The 17423-nt window shown below is 44.4% G+C and overlaps 1 protein-coding gene across 1 annotated transcript; it reads left to right on the top strand.

The window, feature by feature from the left end:
• Window positions 1-2142: 2142 nt before the first annotated feature.
• On the top strand, window positions 2143-17145 carry HORMAD2 (HORMA domain containing 2; the record flags this gene model as incomplete). The annotated part of the gene is made up of 12 exons (XM_079543717.1): window positions 2143-2190; window positions 2916-3060; window positions 4709-4772; window positions 5772-5808; window positions 7076-7096; window positions 7834-7860; window positions 9200-9267; window positions 11752-11903; window positions 12467-12720; window positions 13474-13591; window positions 14670-14734; window positions 17092-17145. The coding sequence occupies 12 exons, from the start codon at window positions 2143-2145 to the stop codon at window positions 17143-17145; spliced, it is 1053 nt and encodes a 350-aa protein (XP_079399843.1).
• Between the last annotated feature and the right edge of the window lie 278 nt (window positions 17146-17423).

Below are 17423 nucleotides of genomic sequence, written 5' to 3'. Positions count from 1 at the left end.
ATCTCTTGGAAAGAGTCCAGCGGAGGGCCACGAAGATGGTGAAGGGCCTGGAGCATCTCTGCTATGGAGAAAGGCTGAGTGAGCTGGGTCTGTTCAGCCTTCAGAAAAGAAGACTGAGAGGGGACCTGATCCAGGTCTATCAGTATCTCAGGTGTGGGGGGCAGAATGGCGAGGCTCAACTCTTTTCAGTGGTGAGTGGAGACAGGACAAGGGGAAACGGCCGGAAACTGCAGCATAGGAAGTTCTGCACCAATGTGCGCAAGAACTTCTTTACAGTGAGGTGACGGAGCACTGGAACAGGCTGCCCAGGGAGGTGGTGGAGTCTCCTGCTCTGGAGATGTTCAAGACCTGCCTGGATGCCGACCTGTGCGACCTGCTGTAGGGAACCTGCTTTGGCAGGTGGTTGGACTCGATGATCTCTGGAGGTCCCTTCCAACCCCTACAATTCTGTGATTCTGTGAGTTGGTCTAATATTGCCTCTTTTTTCCTGGGTTCGTACCTGGAAACCCTAAGAATGCCTTTTGGCTTTGAGTAATGTAAAACCTGCACCTCCACTTGGGTGGTGACACGCTGACAGCAGTGCCACGATTCCAAACAACAGCATGCTGTTACAAGCACGGATGTTGGAGACTTGTGCATGGGGTTAAAGGCGGGGACACGCCTGGCTGCAGCACGAACCATGGAACCATCTGAGTTGGAAGGGATCCTAAAGGCCACCTGGTCCATCTGCAACGAGCAGGAATGCCTACAGCTGGTCAGGTAACTCAGAGCCCTGTCCCCTGACCTTCCAGGGAAGGGACGCCCGCTGGGCAACCGCTGCCGGAGCCTCACTGCCCTCAGTGAAAAAACCACTTTCTTTATATCCGGTCTAAAACTCCTCTCTTTTAGTTTGAAATCACTTCTTGTCCTATCCAGAGGAGGGCCACAAAGATAATCCAAGGGCTGGAGCACCTCTCTTACGAAGGCAGGCTGAAGGAACCGTGCTTGTTCAGCCAGGAAAAGGGAAGGCCGTGGGGAGACCTCACTGTGACCTCCCGGTATATCAAGGGAGTTTAGAAACAAGTGGAAAATCAACTTTTTGCACGGGTAGGCAGTGATAAGGGAATGGTCTGTCAGCTAAAGGAAGGGGGATTTAGCGTACAGGTCGGGGGAATTTTACTGAGGGAGCAGCGAGGGGCTGCAGCAACGCCCCCTCAGCCGCCCGCCCAGCCGCCTCCTTCCGCCCGCCCCCAGCAGGTAGCGCTCGGGCCGCCCCCAAGATGGCGCCGCGCTGAGGCGAGCCCGCGCTTGGGGTGAGCGGCGCTGCCTTCTCACCGTGCCGTTGTGTGCCGGCTGCTGTGGTGTTCTGAGGCCCCGAAGAGCTGCCGAGGAGGCTTTTCCACTGTGTATAAATCGACTGTAAACAGGCTGCGCTGTGGAAAACACATTGCATTACCATTATCACATTGTTAGGTGGCTCACAGGCAGACATTTGTCTGCTTGAATTGCATTCCGGACCTGGCCAGAGAGTGTGTAGTGAAACATGGTTTAAAACATAAAGAATCCTAAGATGAATGCGTAAATATTGAAAACCTTGCAGGCTCACAGGTGTCAAATAGGGAGTTGTGGCTGTAAGCTGCCCTGGTGCCTCAATGCAGGTGCAGCGAGCGGCCTAATGGCAGCCGGTGCTTTGGCGCCTTGGTTTGCTCTGGCCAGGATTGATGTTAATGTGGTTCCTGCTCGCTCTTCCTAAAATACCAGCTGCCGCTGGCAGGCTTCCAGTTCTTTCACGCTTTTTTTAGTGCTTGTAGGAATTAACATTGAGGCTTGGGATATGAGAAATGCGATTTAAAAGAGCAGTGGCTGACACCAGGTACTGCTGTGGCCCTGAATATCAAGTAGCCCCGATGGTTTACCGGTGAATAGTGAGAGTTCTCTCCTTCTGCACACTTCTAGCCATAGAGTAGCCACAGTTTGCTTTGCAAATCTCTTAGATCTGAATAAGCCCGATGAATCTGGTTCTTTAAGGAGAAAGGTTCTTTTTCATCTTTAAGGAAGATGAAAAGTGCAATGATTGTGTATTTTCCAGGGGTCTCATGTTTGGTGTGGTTTTTTTTTTTCAGGTTTTGACTACAAGTGGAAGACAGATCTTTGAAATACGTGATGGCCACTTGTCAGCTTTTAAGTAGGCCGAAGAATAAGTCCTCTAAGGTAAAAACCTTGAAATGCCTCCCTGTTTTGAGCCTGGCATGTCTGTATTGTGAGCTGGGAAGACCGTGTTATTCTTAGTTGAATTAAAAAGCAGATATTTCCAATTTAATGAGTCCAGGAAGCATGAAGTTTTGACATATTTGGCTAAATAAGTAAAGGCTCATTAGGCGTGCACAGAACTTCATTAGCAGGAAATAAGGCAATGACCTAATAGGGGAGCTAAATTTAGTGTCCTTTCCACTGGGATTTTTCCTGTTTAAATCATGCAGTGTTTAGTATTTACATTAGCTCCAATCTTAGATGTACTGTTTACGTCTCTGTGTTAAAATCGCTCTGAAAACTAGGTCTGCCTACAGTGCTGACAGGCTTAGTCTGCTGTCACAGCTCACACAAAGCTGTAGCAGGCAGGGAACTTTGGTAAGGAAGTGAGCACCTCAGCAGTTGGCACAAAACGATGCACGCTTTTGATTCTAAGGCACTCCTAAGTGCCTGCGTGGGTGCAATGGAGGGGTGGGAATGTTCAGCCATATTAGAGAGGAAATAATGACCCATGTGGTCTGCAGCTGAATAAATCATGTCAGTAACTCTCCTTGAAAAACTTTGTTAGACATGAGTCCTCTCTGTGTAATATGAAGACCAGGGAAATGTTAACATTATCTTTTAAAGTTACCCTTCCTAACTGCTAAGAATCGTTTCTAAGTGTAATCCTTGCCCTTCTTTTTCAGGAATTTCTGTTGTTCCCCAACAAAATCACTACTAAGCAGCAGTCTGTGGTGCTGGTGAAAAGACTTCTGGCCATCTCTGTCTCCTGCATAACATACCTGAGAGGGCTGTTCCCTGAGAGTTCTTATGGAACACGCTATTTAGATGGTAACCCTTGCAGTTTGTTCAGAATTCTTATTCGTACTCACTGTACTTTAGCAATTATCTGCTCTACAGATTACCTTCCAGCTGCTCAATGTGTGACTTGAGTCTATTGGGAAGGTAGCTAATAGGCCTTCTCAAGTCTTGATACAGATAGTGCTTCTGCATCAGATAGAGAGCACAGAAGATGACCTAGAGCTATTGGCAACTTGTGGCTTTCCTATTCATATTTCTTTTGGTTTATAATTGTTCCTTGCTATTGCCAGCCCTTTGAGTCAGGCCTCAGGTCAGGAGCTTGGCTTAGACATTGTTGAGTATTTAAAAATTAGTTCAGATTGGTGTATGTTATTTTCCTTTGGATTTTTGAGCCCTTGGGGTTCAAATTTTCAGCTTGCTTTGTTAGATAGAAAGTAGAATTGCTTTTTCCTTTCTGTGAAAATTGACTAGCTCACATAATTGCATGTGCTTGGTCAGAACTGTCAAGAGAACCACAGTCAGAACTTTAATGAAGAAAAATATTGCTGTGAGACTGACTGTAGGATCACAAGAATCATAGAATCATTAAGATTGGAAAAGACCTTTAAGGTCATCCAGTCCAACTGCCCACCTGCCACCAGTGTTGCCCACTGTCCCTTAGTACCACACCTCCACATTTCTTGAACACCTCCAGGGATGATGACTCAGCCTGGGCACCCCATTCCAATGCCTGACCACTCTTTTGGAGAAGAAATTGTTCCTAGTATCCAACATAAACTTCCCCTGGTGCAACTTGAGGCCATTCCCTCTAGTCCTGTCACTACTAACCTGGGCGAAGAGCAGAGCCCAACTTACCACAGCCTCCTTTTGGGGAGTTGTAGAGGGCAATAAGGTCTCACTGAGCCTCCTCCATATTAAGAGTTAGTGATGCTTTGCTTCATCAGCATCTTTTTGTTCATTTGTGATATGTTAGTGGGGTGTGAAATGTCTCCATTTATTGCAGTCTATCTCCATGTTTTTACTTAAGCTGGTAGTTATCCTGAAACAAGGTTACATGCACTTCATGGGCTTTGAGGGCACAGGAAACCCTGAATAGCCACTGGTCCTTCTAATCAAATGTCAGGTCTTTCAAGTGTCTTTTTGATCAAGAATGTTGACATCTGACCTGCTCATGCTTTTGAGGGTTCTTTGGTTGACTCCTAAGGTGTTACAAATTCACTTCTTCATTTTCAGGATGTGTTTCTTCTTGCTCTGAATGCCTGAAAACAGAGGCAGAAGGAACTAGGTGAAAAATGTTATCAGAAATAGTTTATTTTATTCTACAGGCATTTATGTCACAGAGATGTTGGTGAAGTCTGAATGCAGAAGTGAAGGTGTTTTATGGAAATACCAGAGTTGGTGGGCATGGAGGAAGGAAGTTGTTGGCTTTTCAGAATTAAGCCAACTCTAGACTTCTGTCAGGACCCAGATCATCTGAGGGAAGTCTTTGACATTTGAAATTGCAGCAATAAGCTTGTGTCAGCCCACCTGGGACTCAGTGGAAAACCAACATTTCCGCTAGGAAGAACCTCCAGAAAAAGTATTTTATCCAAAAAAGGGAGGATAGCTGGGATGGTTTCAGCATTTGCCCAATAGCTGTGATAAGGATGGTAACTATGTGCTAAATTTGGTTTTGCAGACCTCTGTCTAAAAATTCTGCGAGAAGATAAAAGCTGTCTGGGATCGTTTCAGATAGTCAAGTGGTAAGTGAGTAACAGTGAAACTAAGACAAGATTGTGCTGAACAGCAAGACATCTACCCCTCACGTTCTTCTTCTTCCTGAGTTTGAAAACACTGTGCCCAGCAGCACTGTTGGATATGCCTGTGCAACTCACTCTGCTGCAGTGTGTGTGCTTGGCCCTGTGCGTAAGCAAGACAGAATTAGCTGACGGAGATCATGTGAAGCCAGGGCCTGTTGGAGTGTTGACTTTAGTGAGGTCATGGTCAGGCTCCAAAGCACACACAGGCAGCGTAGGTAGGGAGTGAGAGTAAAGAAAATCATGAGACTGATTCTGCTGTTGTCTCATATTTTCCAGTTTCACTTTTATAGTGATTCTTGTAGCTTGTTTTTCAGTAAGTACAGTATTTTACCTCCCTGAATATTGTGTGTTTAGGTACCTTACAGTTGTCCTGTATATTATTAAGGGTGCATTTCAGAATTAGCGTGTTCCCAACAAGCAGAGTCTGAATTGATAAGGAGATATGCAGTTGCGAGGGCTCAATAAGTAAACATCTGACCATTGCTGCCTCAAGTAATACCTACTGCTTTGAAAACATCCTTAGCAGTGAGCTGTACATCAGATAGCAAAAATGTAGGAGTCCTGGCACGTCAGGCTGTGTTCAGATTGAAGTTTCAGCCAAGTTCTGTACACAGTCATTGGGAAAAGGGCCCCTGGAGAGCAAGCTGGGGGCCAAAATGGAGCTGTGAGCTTTGGCCTCAGGTCCTTGTCACTGTCAGGACTGAAGTGTGCTCTAGGCTGACTGGCTCAGGATGTGTAAACAACACACAAATGCTTTTTGAAGGGCAGGCGGGTTCATTCTGATGGCTGACCTGGAAAAGGACTTTACAAGACCAGAATGTTACTGGCTGTGTTGTCTTCTTCCAGAATAACATGGACTTTAAACTGTATCTGATGAGTTGTGTTTTTACAGGCCATGAGATAAGCATTGCTGGTTAGCACTAAAACATTTTTCCTTGGCAGGATTCAAGGTTGTTTTGATGCTTTGGAGAAGCAGTATGTAAGTTCGTTCTTGCTTTTTAATGGACTTTGTTATTTTTCTTCAAAAATATGGACAAAACTGTATTTTCTTTCCTCCTTTTGTAGTGATCTTGCATACAGACAGCATTTACAGCTGTGGAGTAAAGGGAGGGCTGCCCAGAGAATAAAAATCTGAGGTTTGGGATTTTATTCCTTGAGCCCAACCAAACCTTGACTGGAGCTCTCTGGACTTGCCTGTACATGGCATGAGCACTTGCAGCCTGGAAGGGATTCCCCTTTGTTCTGTGTTCTGCATTTGCACTCTCCAGTGTCTGAATACAGACAGTGCCAGTCAGAACTTGCAGGTCCTGATTTCTATGCCTGTTTTCTTGAGAAAGATTCTTTCATGCTTCTGCTTTCTATCATGTTTTCTTCAAGCCTTTGCCCTTTTTCTTCTCTAACCCTCTTAGGTTTCTCTTGGGTTTGGATTTTATTCCTTTTTTTTTTTTTAATAAGGCCATTCATTAGGTAATGTGTTTATCTGGTTTCAGAACAAAACCAGCCAGTAAGTAATCATATTTCTTGCTGATTCTCACACACACACACAAAATTGCTACGTACAGAAAAAAGGACCAATTACCATCTCTGTCAGCACTGCTCAAGTTAACTCTCATCTAGATCAGATGAAGCTGTGTTAGTTTCAGCTCTGCTGATTGCACGTGCTCTTAAAATCAGTACGACTGGCACTGTGCATACGATGTGCAAAATGGGAACTGCTTATTGCTTGCTGACAGTTCTAGGAGGAATGTAGCCCTCTGCTATTTATGAGAGACATAATGTAGTTATTGTTTGACAAAGGTTAAGAGAAAAACAGGTATTTAATGGGTGCTCTAGGATTGCTTTCTCATCCTTTCCCACGTACAGTTTCTTGCTATAGCGTGAATTAAACACCTTTGATGTGTCTTGTATCAGTGAACAAATATTATTCTGCGGTAGGGATGGGTGCTATTGTGAAAGTGTTTTAAGTTGACATAGGCTCTGAATATTTGTTTAGAAAAAGTCCCAGGAGGGAAGGAAGTCTGAGCATGTCGTTGCTTTCTTGGGGAAGTGCATGTGAAGCCAGCGAACCGGCCACTAGGTGTTGCTGCTGCTGTGCTGTGAAGAGTCTGCCTGAAGACGTGTGACTCAGTTTGTTGAATGTGCCTGTGTGTGTAGGCAGTTCGATTTTGCTATCTTATGTTGTCCTCACCCACTCAGGATAGATACTGACTTTGCCTTCTGTTTTCTCTTGTTCTCTCTCTCTTTAGCTACATGTTGCTGTCCTAGCAGTAAGTAAACCAGTTCAAGACGTTTTTCTTCTCCCACTGTGCTTGACAGAGATTTGGAGTCAACGTTGTGTCAAACCATAAATGCCTTTTATAAGGGGAAGTCAAAATATATGTGGTTTTTAATAGAGTGATGACCTTTCTTAAATATGGTAAATATGAACTTCCTAGGCTGCGTGGGAACGTTTTCTCCGTATGTCAGACCTCTGACTCTCAGGCCTTACATGAATCCTTAAAGCCCAGGAAACACTTTCCTGGGCTCCCTATCATTTCTTCCCGCAAACTCTGGCCTTGATCCTTGGAGGAAGGAAGCTGCTGTGTTTTCTCAGTGCATAAGAGTTTGCTTTAATAATCTGATGCCGAGGAAACCACACGCTAGCAGCTGCCTCAGGAGTCTTTTGCCCTGGTTCTCTGTAAAGCAGCAATAGCCGTTCTACACACCTACTGTGTGCATAATCTGAGCATTTAAATCTCAGGCATCAATGTTACCTGTGAGGATTGGAATGGGAATCAACCTCATTCCTCTAGAATTACACAGGTGAGTCTTCTACCTGTCTTTGAAGTGCTAAGTATGGACTGCTGATAGAGGAAGGCCGTGTCTCGGCCATTCCTTTCTCTGATCCCGTGTTACAGATAGCACAATCTCCGCTGTAACTTGGAAATAACATTGTTTATAGTCCTTTTTCACTGGTTCATGTTACCCAAGGGCAGAATGTGCTCACTGTGCTTTCTTACAACAGATGTACACCAATCCCGAGGAACCGGAGGTAAGAAAGAGTCTTAATTAATCTTTGAGGCAACCGAAGGCATGGGTGAGTAGATTTTTATTCAGAATGGACTTGTGGGCTTAAATTCTACCCTGACACTGCTGCTTGGTGACCTGGTTTCTCTTCTTCTGCCTTCACTCAAGAATGACAGCTCAGTGAGCTGGATTGTGATCAAACACTCCTGCCGGGCATCTAGGGCCTCAGGCAGGGATGTTAACAGGCAACTAATGGGCATGTTCTCAATTTTGTTTTTCTTCCCTGAGGGAAGAACTGGGAAGTTCAAAATCATTCTTTTATTCTCTTTTTCTTTTATTATCTTTTTGAAAGGAGTAGTGAGAAGAGATCTGTTGGTTCTTTTTTTTTTGTTTGTTTTTCATGCAGAGAGGTTTAGGACAGAAGTTACAAATCACTTCAGAGCTGGGATGCATGAGTTACACAGTGTGTGTGTGCTTATCCTTTCCGTGTTCTCCACTGCATTGCCACCTCTGCTATTTTGTCTAGCCTGTGGCAGCAGTCTTAGCAGTGCAATATATAAGTGAGGCTCTGCATCCATTCGTTCTCCACAGAGCACAGATGAGGAATGGCTGCAGAGCCTGCCTGCGGCGTTGCAGTTCTGCCCCGCTGCACCTCAGCATCTGGGGAGGGAGGAAGTGCTGGGATTTCTTAAGAACTCAACCTGACTCCTCCCAGTCAACCTCACTGCCTCAGAAAAGCCAATGATAGACATGACATTGGGCTGCAGTATGTCCTTCCTCTTGGACTGAAGTTTGTTCTTCCTAATGGTTGTCTTCTCTAAAAACATAGCAAATCATTTTCTTTTACGTGGGATGTCATCTAAATATATACTTTTTAATCTCTTAGTAAACACTGAGACCAGTGAAACTCAGAATCCCTGTGCAATACAGTTTAAACTCCTAGTGGAAACTGTCCTGCAGGCTCTTGTCTCTATACAGAACTCTGGCCAGGCTTCCCTGTGACGCTGCATCGCTCATGAAGCCTGACATTTTTCCTTTTAGTAGTGAGGGAGGACATACAGACACTGTGAGGTCAGCTGGCCCTGGTGTCTCTTTAGAGGACAGGGCTGGGGAGTCAGGCCCACAGAGGAAATAGAAGGAGGAGGCTGGAAGTTTACAATTTTTCTGTGATTATTTCAGTGCTAGGTAAGTTGTGGTTGTTAAGGAAAACCTACCAACACTTATGCAAGCAGTAATGGAGCTTCAGCTATAAACATCTCATTAGACTAATGCTGTGTTCTTCTAAAGTCTTGAAAAGACCCTGTTAAGTTCAGAACACATCTTTACGTTTGCTTTTTCTTTTCCTGCTCTTGTTAAATCTCCAGACAGTGACTGAACTGTATCAATTCAAGTTCAAATACAAACAGGAGGTGCCCGAGATGGACATCATCAGGTAATGGTTTGGGTTTATTTCTCAGAATTGCACTTTGAAAGGCAGGTGTTCCTGAAGCCTGAGGAAGAAGCTGCCCTTCATGATGATAGCATGTCTGAGCAGCTCAGCAGTAAATATCATCAGAGTTGAGGATAGTCACTACAGCACACAAACATCCAAGCTGGTGAATAGAAATGCTGTTGTGTAGCACAGTGAGGCACTTGAAGTGCATCAGAACTGAATGAAAAGCAACTTAGAGAAATCACACCAAGTCAGTGTAGCAGTGGAGAAACCAACACATTTGTTGAGCCTGCTACCATCTCAACTAGCAGCAGTGTTCTTCCAGTTTCACAGGAGAGCCTTGTGCTTTCCAATGAAGCTGTTCCGAGTTTGATCCTTTTAATGAAGATCTCATTCCCAGTATTTTTATCCGTGGGCATTTGCACGCATGCGTTCTGTTCCAGTAGTCTAGGAGGGTGGCCTGGGAGGTCTTTCTCTATCATGCCTGTGTTGATGCTGCAGAACTTATGGCAGGAAGCAGCAGCATCTTACATCCTCTTGGCACTGTTAGATATTTGACAGCTGTGTTTAGTGGGGCAAAATCCTGTTTAGTTTAAACTTAATACTGTCAAAAGCTATTAACTATGACCAAAGCAAGGAAAAATAATTAGCCAGTTCCCCAGCAGAACGCAGCATCTGTTGATGTCCATAGTACTGGTCAAGAAGAGGCTCCTCTTTATCTTTTCTGTTCTGTTTGTATCAGCTCCTTCAAAATCTCAGTGCTGTGCTGAGGGTTCAGAGATTGAGGCCTCAGATTCCCTGAGCTGTGGCTCTGTTCTGTTTCCCCTGTGACTGACATTGCTATCACCAGGTCATGTATGTACCTGCAGTCGTTTGTAAGCTGACATTCTGGCATTGATCAAACTATTGTGTCATCTTTGCTGTCAGCTCCTTCAGTTGATAAAACTACTGTTATGCACCTGCAAGGTTTATTGCCACATGCCAACCCAGAGCAAATCATCCCTCAAAGAATGTGTCTGTGTCCTTGTGTACGAGTGGCAAAGGAAAACGTTCTCCTAGATGATCTCTGCCCTTTTCTAGATTCATTTTTGGAGGAGTTTCTGGCCACGGATCCCAGTCTTTCAGAGAGGTTCAGTTCTTTAGTTCCTGCCTTTTGGCACACTCCTGCATCAAACCTAGTGTTATTCTCATACTGAACCAGAACTTGGCCTGTTACCTCCTATGGAGCTCTCATGTCTTTTTGTATATACTCTTTCTTCTGTGCTTTCTACCCTGCTAATCCCAAGACTTGTGAAGGTGATGTGGAAGAAAAGGCCTGGTTTCTCTTTATTCCACCTTGATGTTGCCATCTTTAGCCTCTCACTTCCCATACACGTTCCAGAACATACAAGATTCCATTTAATAACACAGCATGGTCAGCACAAGGGTTTTTTTGTTGGAACTTACCAAACCATAACCTACATAACCTTGGGAATACAAACTGTTCAACAGCCACTCAGTTTTCGTATTGAAATGCTCCATCTGGAAGGGGAAATCCATCTTACAGAAGCAGTGATTTAATCAGCCATACTCAGCCCTGGCATTCTCCCCACTGTCATTTGTTCCTTTCTGCTTTGGAAATAATTTGTGGTGATTCTGTTAGATTTTGTTAGATACCATCCAGTCTGCTTGTGGCATCATCCGAAGACACAGTTTTATAGTGGAGGAGCTACTATTTTTAAGGCCCTTTCTTGTTGAATGTTAAGGAAGTGTAGGTTCCTCGCTCTCTTAGTGATTCATCCAGTTTGCCTCCAACTGGCTAAAGTTAGCAGCCTGATCTAAGCTGCTCATCTCATCAACATCTGTAGTCAAGAGAAACGAACTCCTCCAGAGGGCAATTCATCCCACTGCTGCTGCACGGTTATCTCAGTCTAGACTGCTTGCTTAGACTAGCCAGCTGACATTTGGATGGGTGAAGGAGGTGAGAGGAATGCCCCTTAGTCACTTTGGAAAAATGCACTTCTGAGCTAGTTTTTCTTACATGAAATTGAAGTGAGAACATGGAATTCACTTCTCTTCAATCTGCAAAATGGACTTGAAAACAGCCACGGTGATGAATCAGCTCTATATGGGATTTTCACCTCATTCCTCTCATTCCTGGAATTGCTTAGGTGAAAGGCACTTGTTTTATGGTCCTTTGATCCATTTTAATCATGTTCGAACAAGTGAGTCACGATATTTGTACAATGGGGGTCCATTGCCCTAACTGCAAAGTCTTTTCAAATGTAAATGCCATGCCACTTCGTTTAGAGCTGCTGTTTTCCTGATGCCACTCCATCCCAGGAGTCTGTTTCATTTCCCTGTTTATCTGGAAATTACACGAAGGCATTGTAGCTTTCTCACTGGTGCTTTGAGACAAGTCAGTGGGTGCACTGTATTTGTAATTGGATCTTGAATATTCATGACTGAGGAAAAACAACTCTGTTATTCTGCTTTCCATTGTAGCAACAGAACGAACTTTGTGAATGGAGTGTGCAGCGAGGACATCAAGCAAGCCTGCAGCCTCCTGATCCGTAAGCTGTACCTGCTAATGCAGAACCTGGGCCCACTTCCCAATGACATTTCCCTGACCATGAAGCTCCTCTATTACAATGATGGTAGGTGGATAGCTGCGTGTGCTGCCAGGGGAGCTTCCCTTTCCATCAGTTTCTGTGATAACCACGAGCCCCGTGAAATTAATAAACCTCAGAAAGGTGAAATGGCAGTGAGGTGGTAGGAGCTATGAGCTGATGCAGTGAGAAATGGTGTAAAATGTAGTGAATCCCTTAGACTCACAGGGATGGCAGATGCTGTGAGAAAGGACTGTAAATCCATATGAGAAGTGCAACCTTGCAGTGTGAAAAGGACAGCCTTCTTCACTGTTTGTTTCTTAAGGAACATGCACCTCCTGTGTTGGCTTGTAATCCAGAAAGTTGTGCTCATTGATGGTATCTCAGCATTCTAAAGTTACTGTTTCTTTCAGCCACCTGTTAGCATTTGCTCAGTTCTTTTTTTGCCTTTGAAATCTCCCTTTTTCCCTCCAAAAAAATAACCACCCAACACACTGTTGGTAGCTGGCGTTGTTTCTGGAGGTTGGTAGATGTGTGTATTTCATAGAGCAGATTAAAGAGGGATGGAACTTTGTTTCTCTGACAGCACTGGGTTCTTTCTCTGTGTGTAGTGACTCCTGATGATTACCAGCCACCTGGCTTTAAGAAAGATGACAACCCTGGGGACCTGTTGTTTGATGGTGATCCTGTCAACTTGAAACTAGGGTCAGTCTCCACTGGGTTCCACACCTTGAAGGTGAAAGTAACAACTGAAAACAAAAGAATGGGGAGAGTTGAAAGCAACCTGATCCAGAAGAATAGCCCTACTGAGATCTCCCACCAAGGGCTAGACTGCGATGAAGAGGAAGAGGAGGGAAGCACTAAGGTAGAGAAATAACTCTATTCAGTTCTCGTTGGAGGAATGGAGTTTATCTAGCAAAACACTCTGAAAAAAAGCATTTGCTCAGAATCCTAGCTCAATAAGCTTGTGCAGGGCAGCATTGCTGCACTGGATTGAGCACTGAGACTGCAAATCCATCAGCATAATGTGAATTTCATTTGAGCACATCCACTGGCTTACTGAGTCTAATATGTTCTCCCAGAAGAGGGCAGTGATTATACAGAGAGCCACAGCACACACATGCAGAACTGGAGGAAACTGCAGACTTTTGCATTTCCATTTGGTGTTTCTTTCCCAGATCTGTGCAGTCAGGTGGGATTCCTTCCACTGCCTCTAACCATCCCAAAGTTGTGCACTGTGCCCAGTTTCTCTGGAGCACCTCGGTGCTTAGTGTAGGGGTTGTCTTTAGCAGGCAATCATTAGACAGCAAGTTCAGCTGAAATAACAAAGGGGCAGCCTGCACCAGCAGCTCGGGCTTGGCAGTTTAATTTTAGGTGGCAAGTGCCAGTGAACAAGCCTTAGCATAACTGCTGCCTGAAGACAGGAAACTGTTTGGGCCAGAATTTTCTGCCTTTCTCAGTAAATCTCTCTTCTGTAGGCTTGGAAGTAGGAGTGCTGCATGCTGAGGAGTTTTGTAAATCTCATCTCTGTTAGTGCTGAGTATAAGCTCAGCAGATTTACCTCCTGGGAATAATTTTTAAGTCGTGCTATTAATTCAAGGGATTGTTTGCATTGCAGAACAACCCTCTCCCTGTCAGAGCAGAGTCAGATGAGCATGGAAAGGATGGAAAGGACAGAAATTATACCCAGCCAGGCCTGGGAACTGAAGCATCTTCTTTTTGCCTTCAAGATACAGGTAGAAGCTCAGTTTCAACAGTGAAGGAGCCTGTGTTCACAGCTAATCTCTTAGCATAATATTTAGATTTTCTCAGCTGTTTTGAAATGGGTGAACAGTTTGTCAGACTAATTCAATTTTGTATGAGATCAGAGTGACCTATAATAAATGGCCTCTTGTGTACGCTTGGTTTGTTAACAGAAACATTCAATTTTTTATCAGTATCTTTCCACCTTTTTATCTCAGCAGTTTTTTTTCAGATACAGAGGAAATGCATCGTTCATCAATATCACATTACATTATCTACATTTCACCAAGGCTCTTTTCCTATAGCTGTTGCAGCTTGATTTTGCTAATAACTTTCATATGTAAAAGCATGCATGAACATATACCAAAAAAAAAAAGCCTCTGTCACTTCAGTAGGCCTAGCTGGTGATGTACCATGCTCTGTTTGACCTTTGAGGCTCTCAAATATAGCCTGTGGAACAATACCATCTAGTGACAAAATGGTAAATAGCATTCCTGAGATCCTCAGGCAGTGGAATAAAGGAGCTGGGCTGCCTATGAAGCCACCTCTTCTAGTCTTTCTCCTGCAGATTCTCTGATAAATAATGAGGAGTGAACTCACACTGCCACCTTTTCCACTAGGGGGATATTAACAATATCTTCCTGCCTCATCAAATTGTTTCCATGAAGCTCTGAGGCAGTTTAGGACCCCACAATCAAATTTTATGGAAACTGTCTAGTAGGGACAGCAGTTATTAATCAGAGGACAAGCTCCTGTCCAACACAGCCACTTACACAGATTATATACTGACATAATCCTTGTTTCTTAGGAAGCCAGGTTAAAAAATGAAGTATTAACCTCACAGACAGGAGCTGTTGAGGTTAATGTTTTATATTTAGATGATGGTAGTCTGAAGTCTGTTTACAGTGCTAAACTGCCAGTGCTGGCATTGCCTGAGAATAAGGGTTACACCATTCCACATCAGGCATGGGATTGCACTACAGTGGTTCAGTTGTCCTTTTGTGTATATTTTTCTCAGTTAAATATAGGGCTTGAAGCTTGAGAACTAATTTTGATATGTTTGCATTGTAGGTGGAAAGGGAAAGATGGAAATAAAAGAGATGGGCAGGCGGCCTTCCTCACAGGCATCTCAGCAGGTGAGCAAATTTCAGTGACTCTGATATGACAGGCAGCGTGAATTGATTGCCATGGAATGTGATGTCACCTAGGATGGCACAGCTTTCTAATAACGTGTGCATTTGCTGCATGGTATGCAATGGCTACAAAGTGTTATAGCACAGGGGTATAAGCATGAACTGGAAGCATTTATGAACAAGCTTTCCGTGGTCAGCTCATTTCACACATCCACTGCGAGAGTTTTTGTTCTGTTCCAGGAGTTGACACTCATGCATTACACATGCAGCCTAAATGACACAGCCAGGTTTCTTTACCTGCGTGTGTTTTTGGATTAGGGTTCTGAAATCACCACCCTGGGTTAGATTTGAAGGCTGTGTTTGTCTGCTGCCCAAGCTAATCTTTACCTCTCCTTTCCTGCTGCCAGTCTTATCTTCATGTGTGACTCACAGTACTTCTGGATCCTATCCCTTTTTGCCTACCTCTCTGTGATAGGAAGACTTAGCTCCTGGAAGTGCTGATCTCTTTTTTCAGGGGTTACAGAGGCAGAGCTAAGAAGTAGGATGGACCAGACGTGATACATAAAGTAACGTGAAGTTAATTCCATCCTGAGACTGTTCAGGTCAATCCCTGAACCAAAATCAGTGCTGGGATTCATGCCCTTGTGCAGAGCTCTTTTCAGTGACAGGCAGGTCTCTGAACACCACCAGACCTGCCAGTTGATCTTCCTCCTATTCAAATTAGTTGAAGATGCTGTGAGCTTGAATATTCAGAAACTGAATCTTCACAGGATAAGTTAACGAGAGTAGGAAATTGCTAGTAAAATTTTCCCTGCTTCTGTTGAAAAGTCTAACCCAGACAGCAACTGGAGACGACTACTTAACGTGTCATTCAAAAGGCATCTCTGAAGTATTTGCATTGACTCTGGATCTTAGAAATGAACTTCTGTGCCTAGGCTGGTATTTTTCAAACTTTAACCACATTTTTTTTTTTGTCACATCCTCCAGTTTCCTTCTGATCATTGTTTATTCTGTCGTCTCTGAGAAAACAGGAGCCTTTTTTGTTTGTAACTCATGGTTCTCCCCCTGATTCATGCTCTTGCATTCTTTCGGGTCTGTCATGATGAGAGTCAGAGCACCAGATACCTCTCTCCTGCAGCATGTGAATTCCCTTAGAATGCAGTAGCAATAGTGAGAGTTTCTGAAGGTGGTGGAAACAGTACTGGTTACTGAAAAGTGGAAGAGTCATTTGATCCACTTTATGCTTCCAAAGACTCAAAAAAAGAATTGCAATCCCTCTTCCTGTTAAATTCTGCTGGGCAGACAGTTTTTGAGTTATTCTTTGATATTATTATTTTTAGACATACTTGCTTAGAATATGGCTAACATTTCAGTCACTTCAGGAAGAAATAAAAGCAAGTCACTCTTTAGAAAGTTCAGATCACCACGGTAAAGCCAGCACTAATAAAAACTTGATGCTATTTTCCATGCGAGGGGGACTTTCCCTTCTTTTCTGAGGGAAGTGGGTGAAACAAATGTGCATTGTGTATTCCACTTATATCAGGAAGCCAAACTGTCGAGTGAAGTTTGTCTTAAAAAATGAGGGCAAGCTAGGGAAATCAGAGTTAGGTATTATCTAACGAGGTCAAACGCAGGTAAGATGGCAGGAGTCCTTTTGGGGTGTGAATGTAAACATCTTGTTGCTATCCAGGCTGCAGGACGGTGAAACGAGCAGCGTTTTTCAGGTGTGCTGGGAGGAGCTCTGTGATTTGAGGAGCTGTGTGGTCTCCCAAGAGAGCTGCCTTCCCCCGGCTTTGAGGGGTCGCTCAGCTTGGGGTGTGCAGCGCTCGGGAACCAGCTGGCCGGGTCCGTGCAGCTCTCCCTTTATTTTTGGCAGACATAAGCCACCAGGCTCAGGCTGCTAGTGCACGACAAGTGTTAGGTTTCCACCCAAAGAGCGCCTTGAACTAGCTCTCATAAAAATTGCTCACATACCAGCGCTACCATGGGGGAGCGGGCATGGCTGGTTGGTGAGGGCGAGGCGGGCTGGGGGGGGGACCTCACCCTGCTGTGCGTGGCTGGGCCCAGCGGCTGGGCGCTCAGTGCTCACCTGCACCGTTACGTGCTGAGCTGAGCTGATCGAAACCGATGGAAGCAGTCCAGCCTATTGCAGATCGTGGTGTCAGCAAGGATTCGATGTTCAGAAAGCGATGTGTTAAAAAATCCCATCCAGTCACGAGGTGCTGTGGGGAATTTGGACGGCCCCGTTGCTGCTCTTCCTCTGAGCGGACTTCTTTATTCCTTCTGTTTCCCAATTATAAAAAAGCCAGAACTATGCTGTTGGAACCGAGTTGATTGTTCGTTATTTTCCTGACCTACAGCTCTTCAGGAAAACCAGGAATGGGAGCATTGGAGGCTTATTTTTATCTGTATGACATGGGAGAAGCAAAGGCTGCAGATCTGCCAAAAGAGAAAGAACTATTTCTGTCCTGTTAGAACTATAAATGCTGTTTAATAATGGCCACGAAGAGTCTCTGACAGAGGGCTTTTCAGATTGGAGAAAAATTTACATGTACTCAACTTGCTTGTTATCTGCAATCTAATGATTGATGATACTTAGGATCAAATGAGAGATTGCCCTTTCCCAGCAAAGCATCTCTGTACTTAATCATCCAGAGTTAGACACCAGCATGTAAATTACCCTACCTCTGCT

This window comes from Tetrao urogallus, assembly GCF_951394365.1.
Source record: "Tetrao urogallus genome assembly, chromosome: 17".
Taxonomy (NCBI): domain Eukaryota; kingdom Metazoa; phylum Chordata; class Aves; order Galliformes; family Phasianidae; genus Tetrao; species Tetrao urogallus.
Note: the sequence above shows the minus strand (reverse complement) of the source record. Positions and strands in the feature narration are given on the sequence as shown.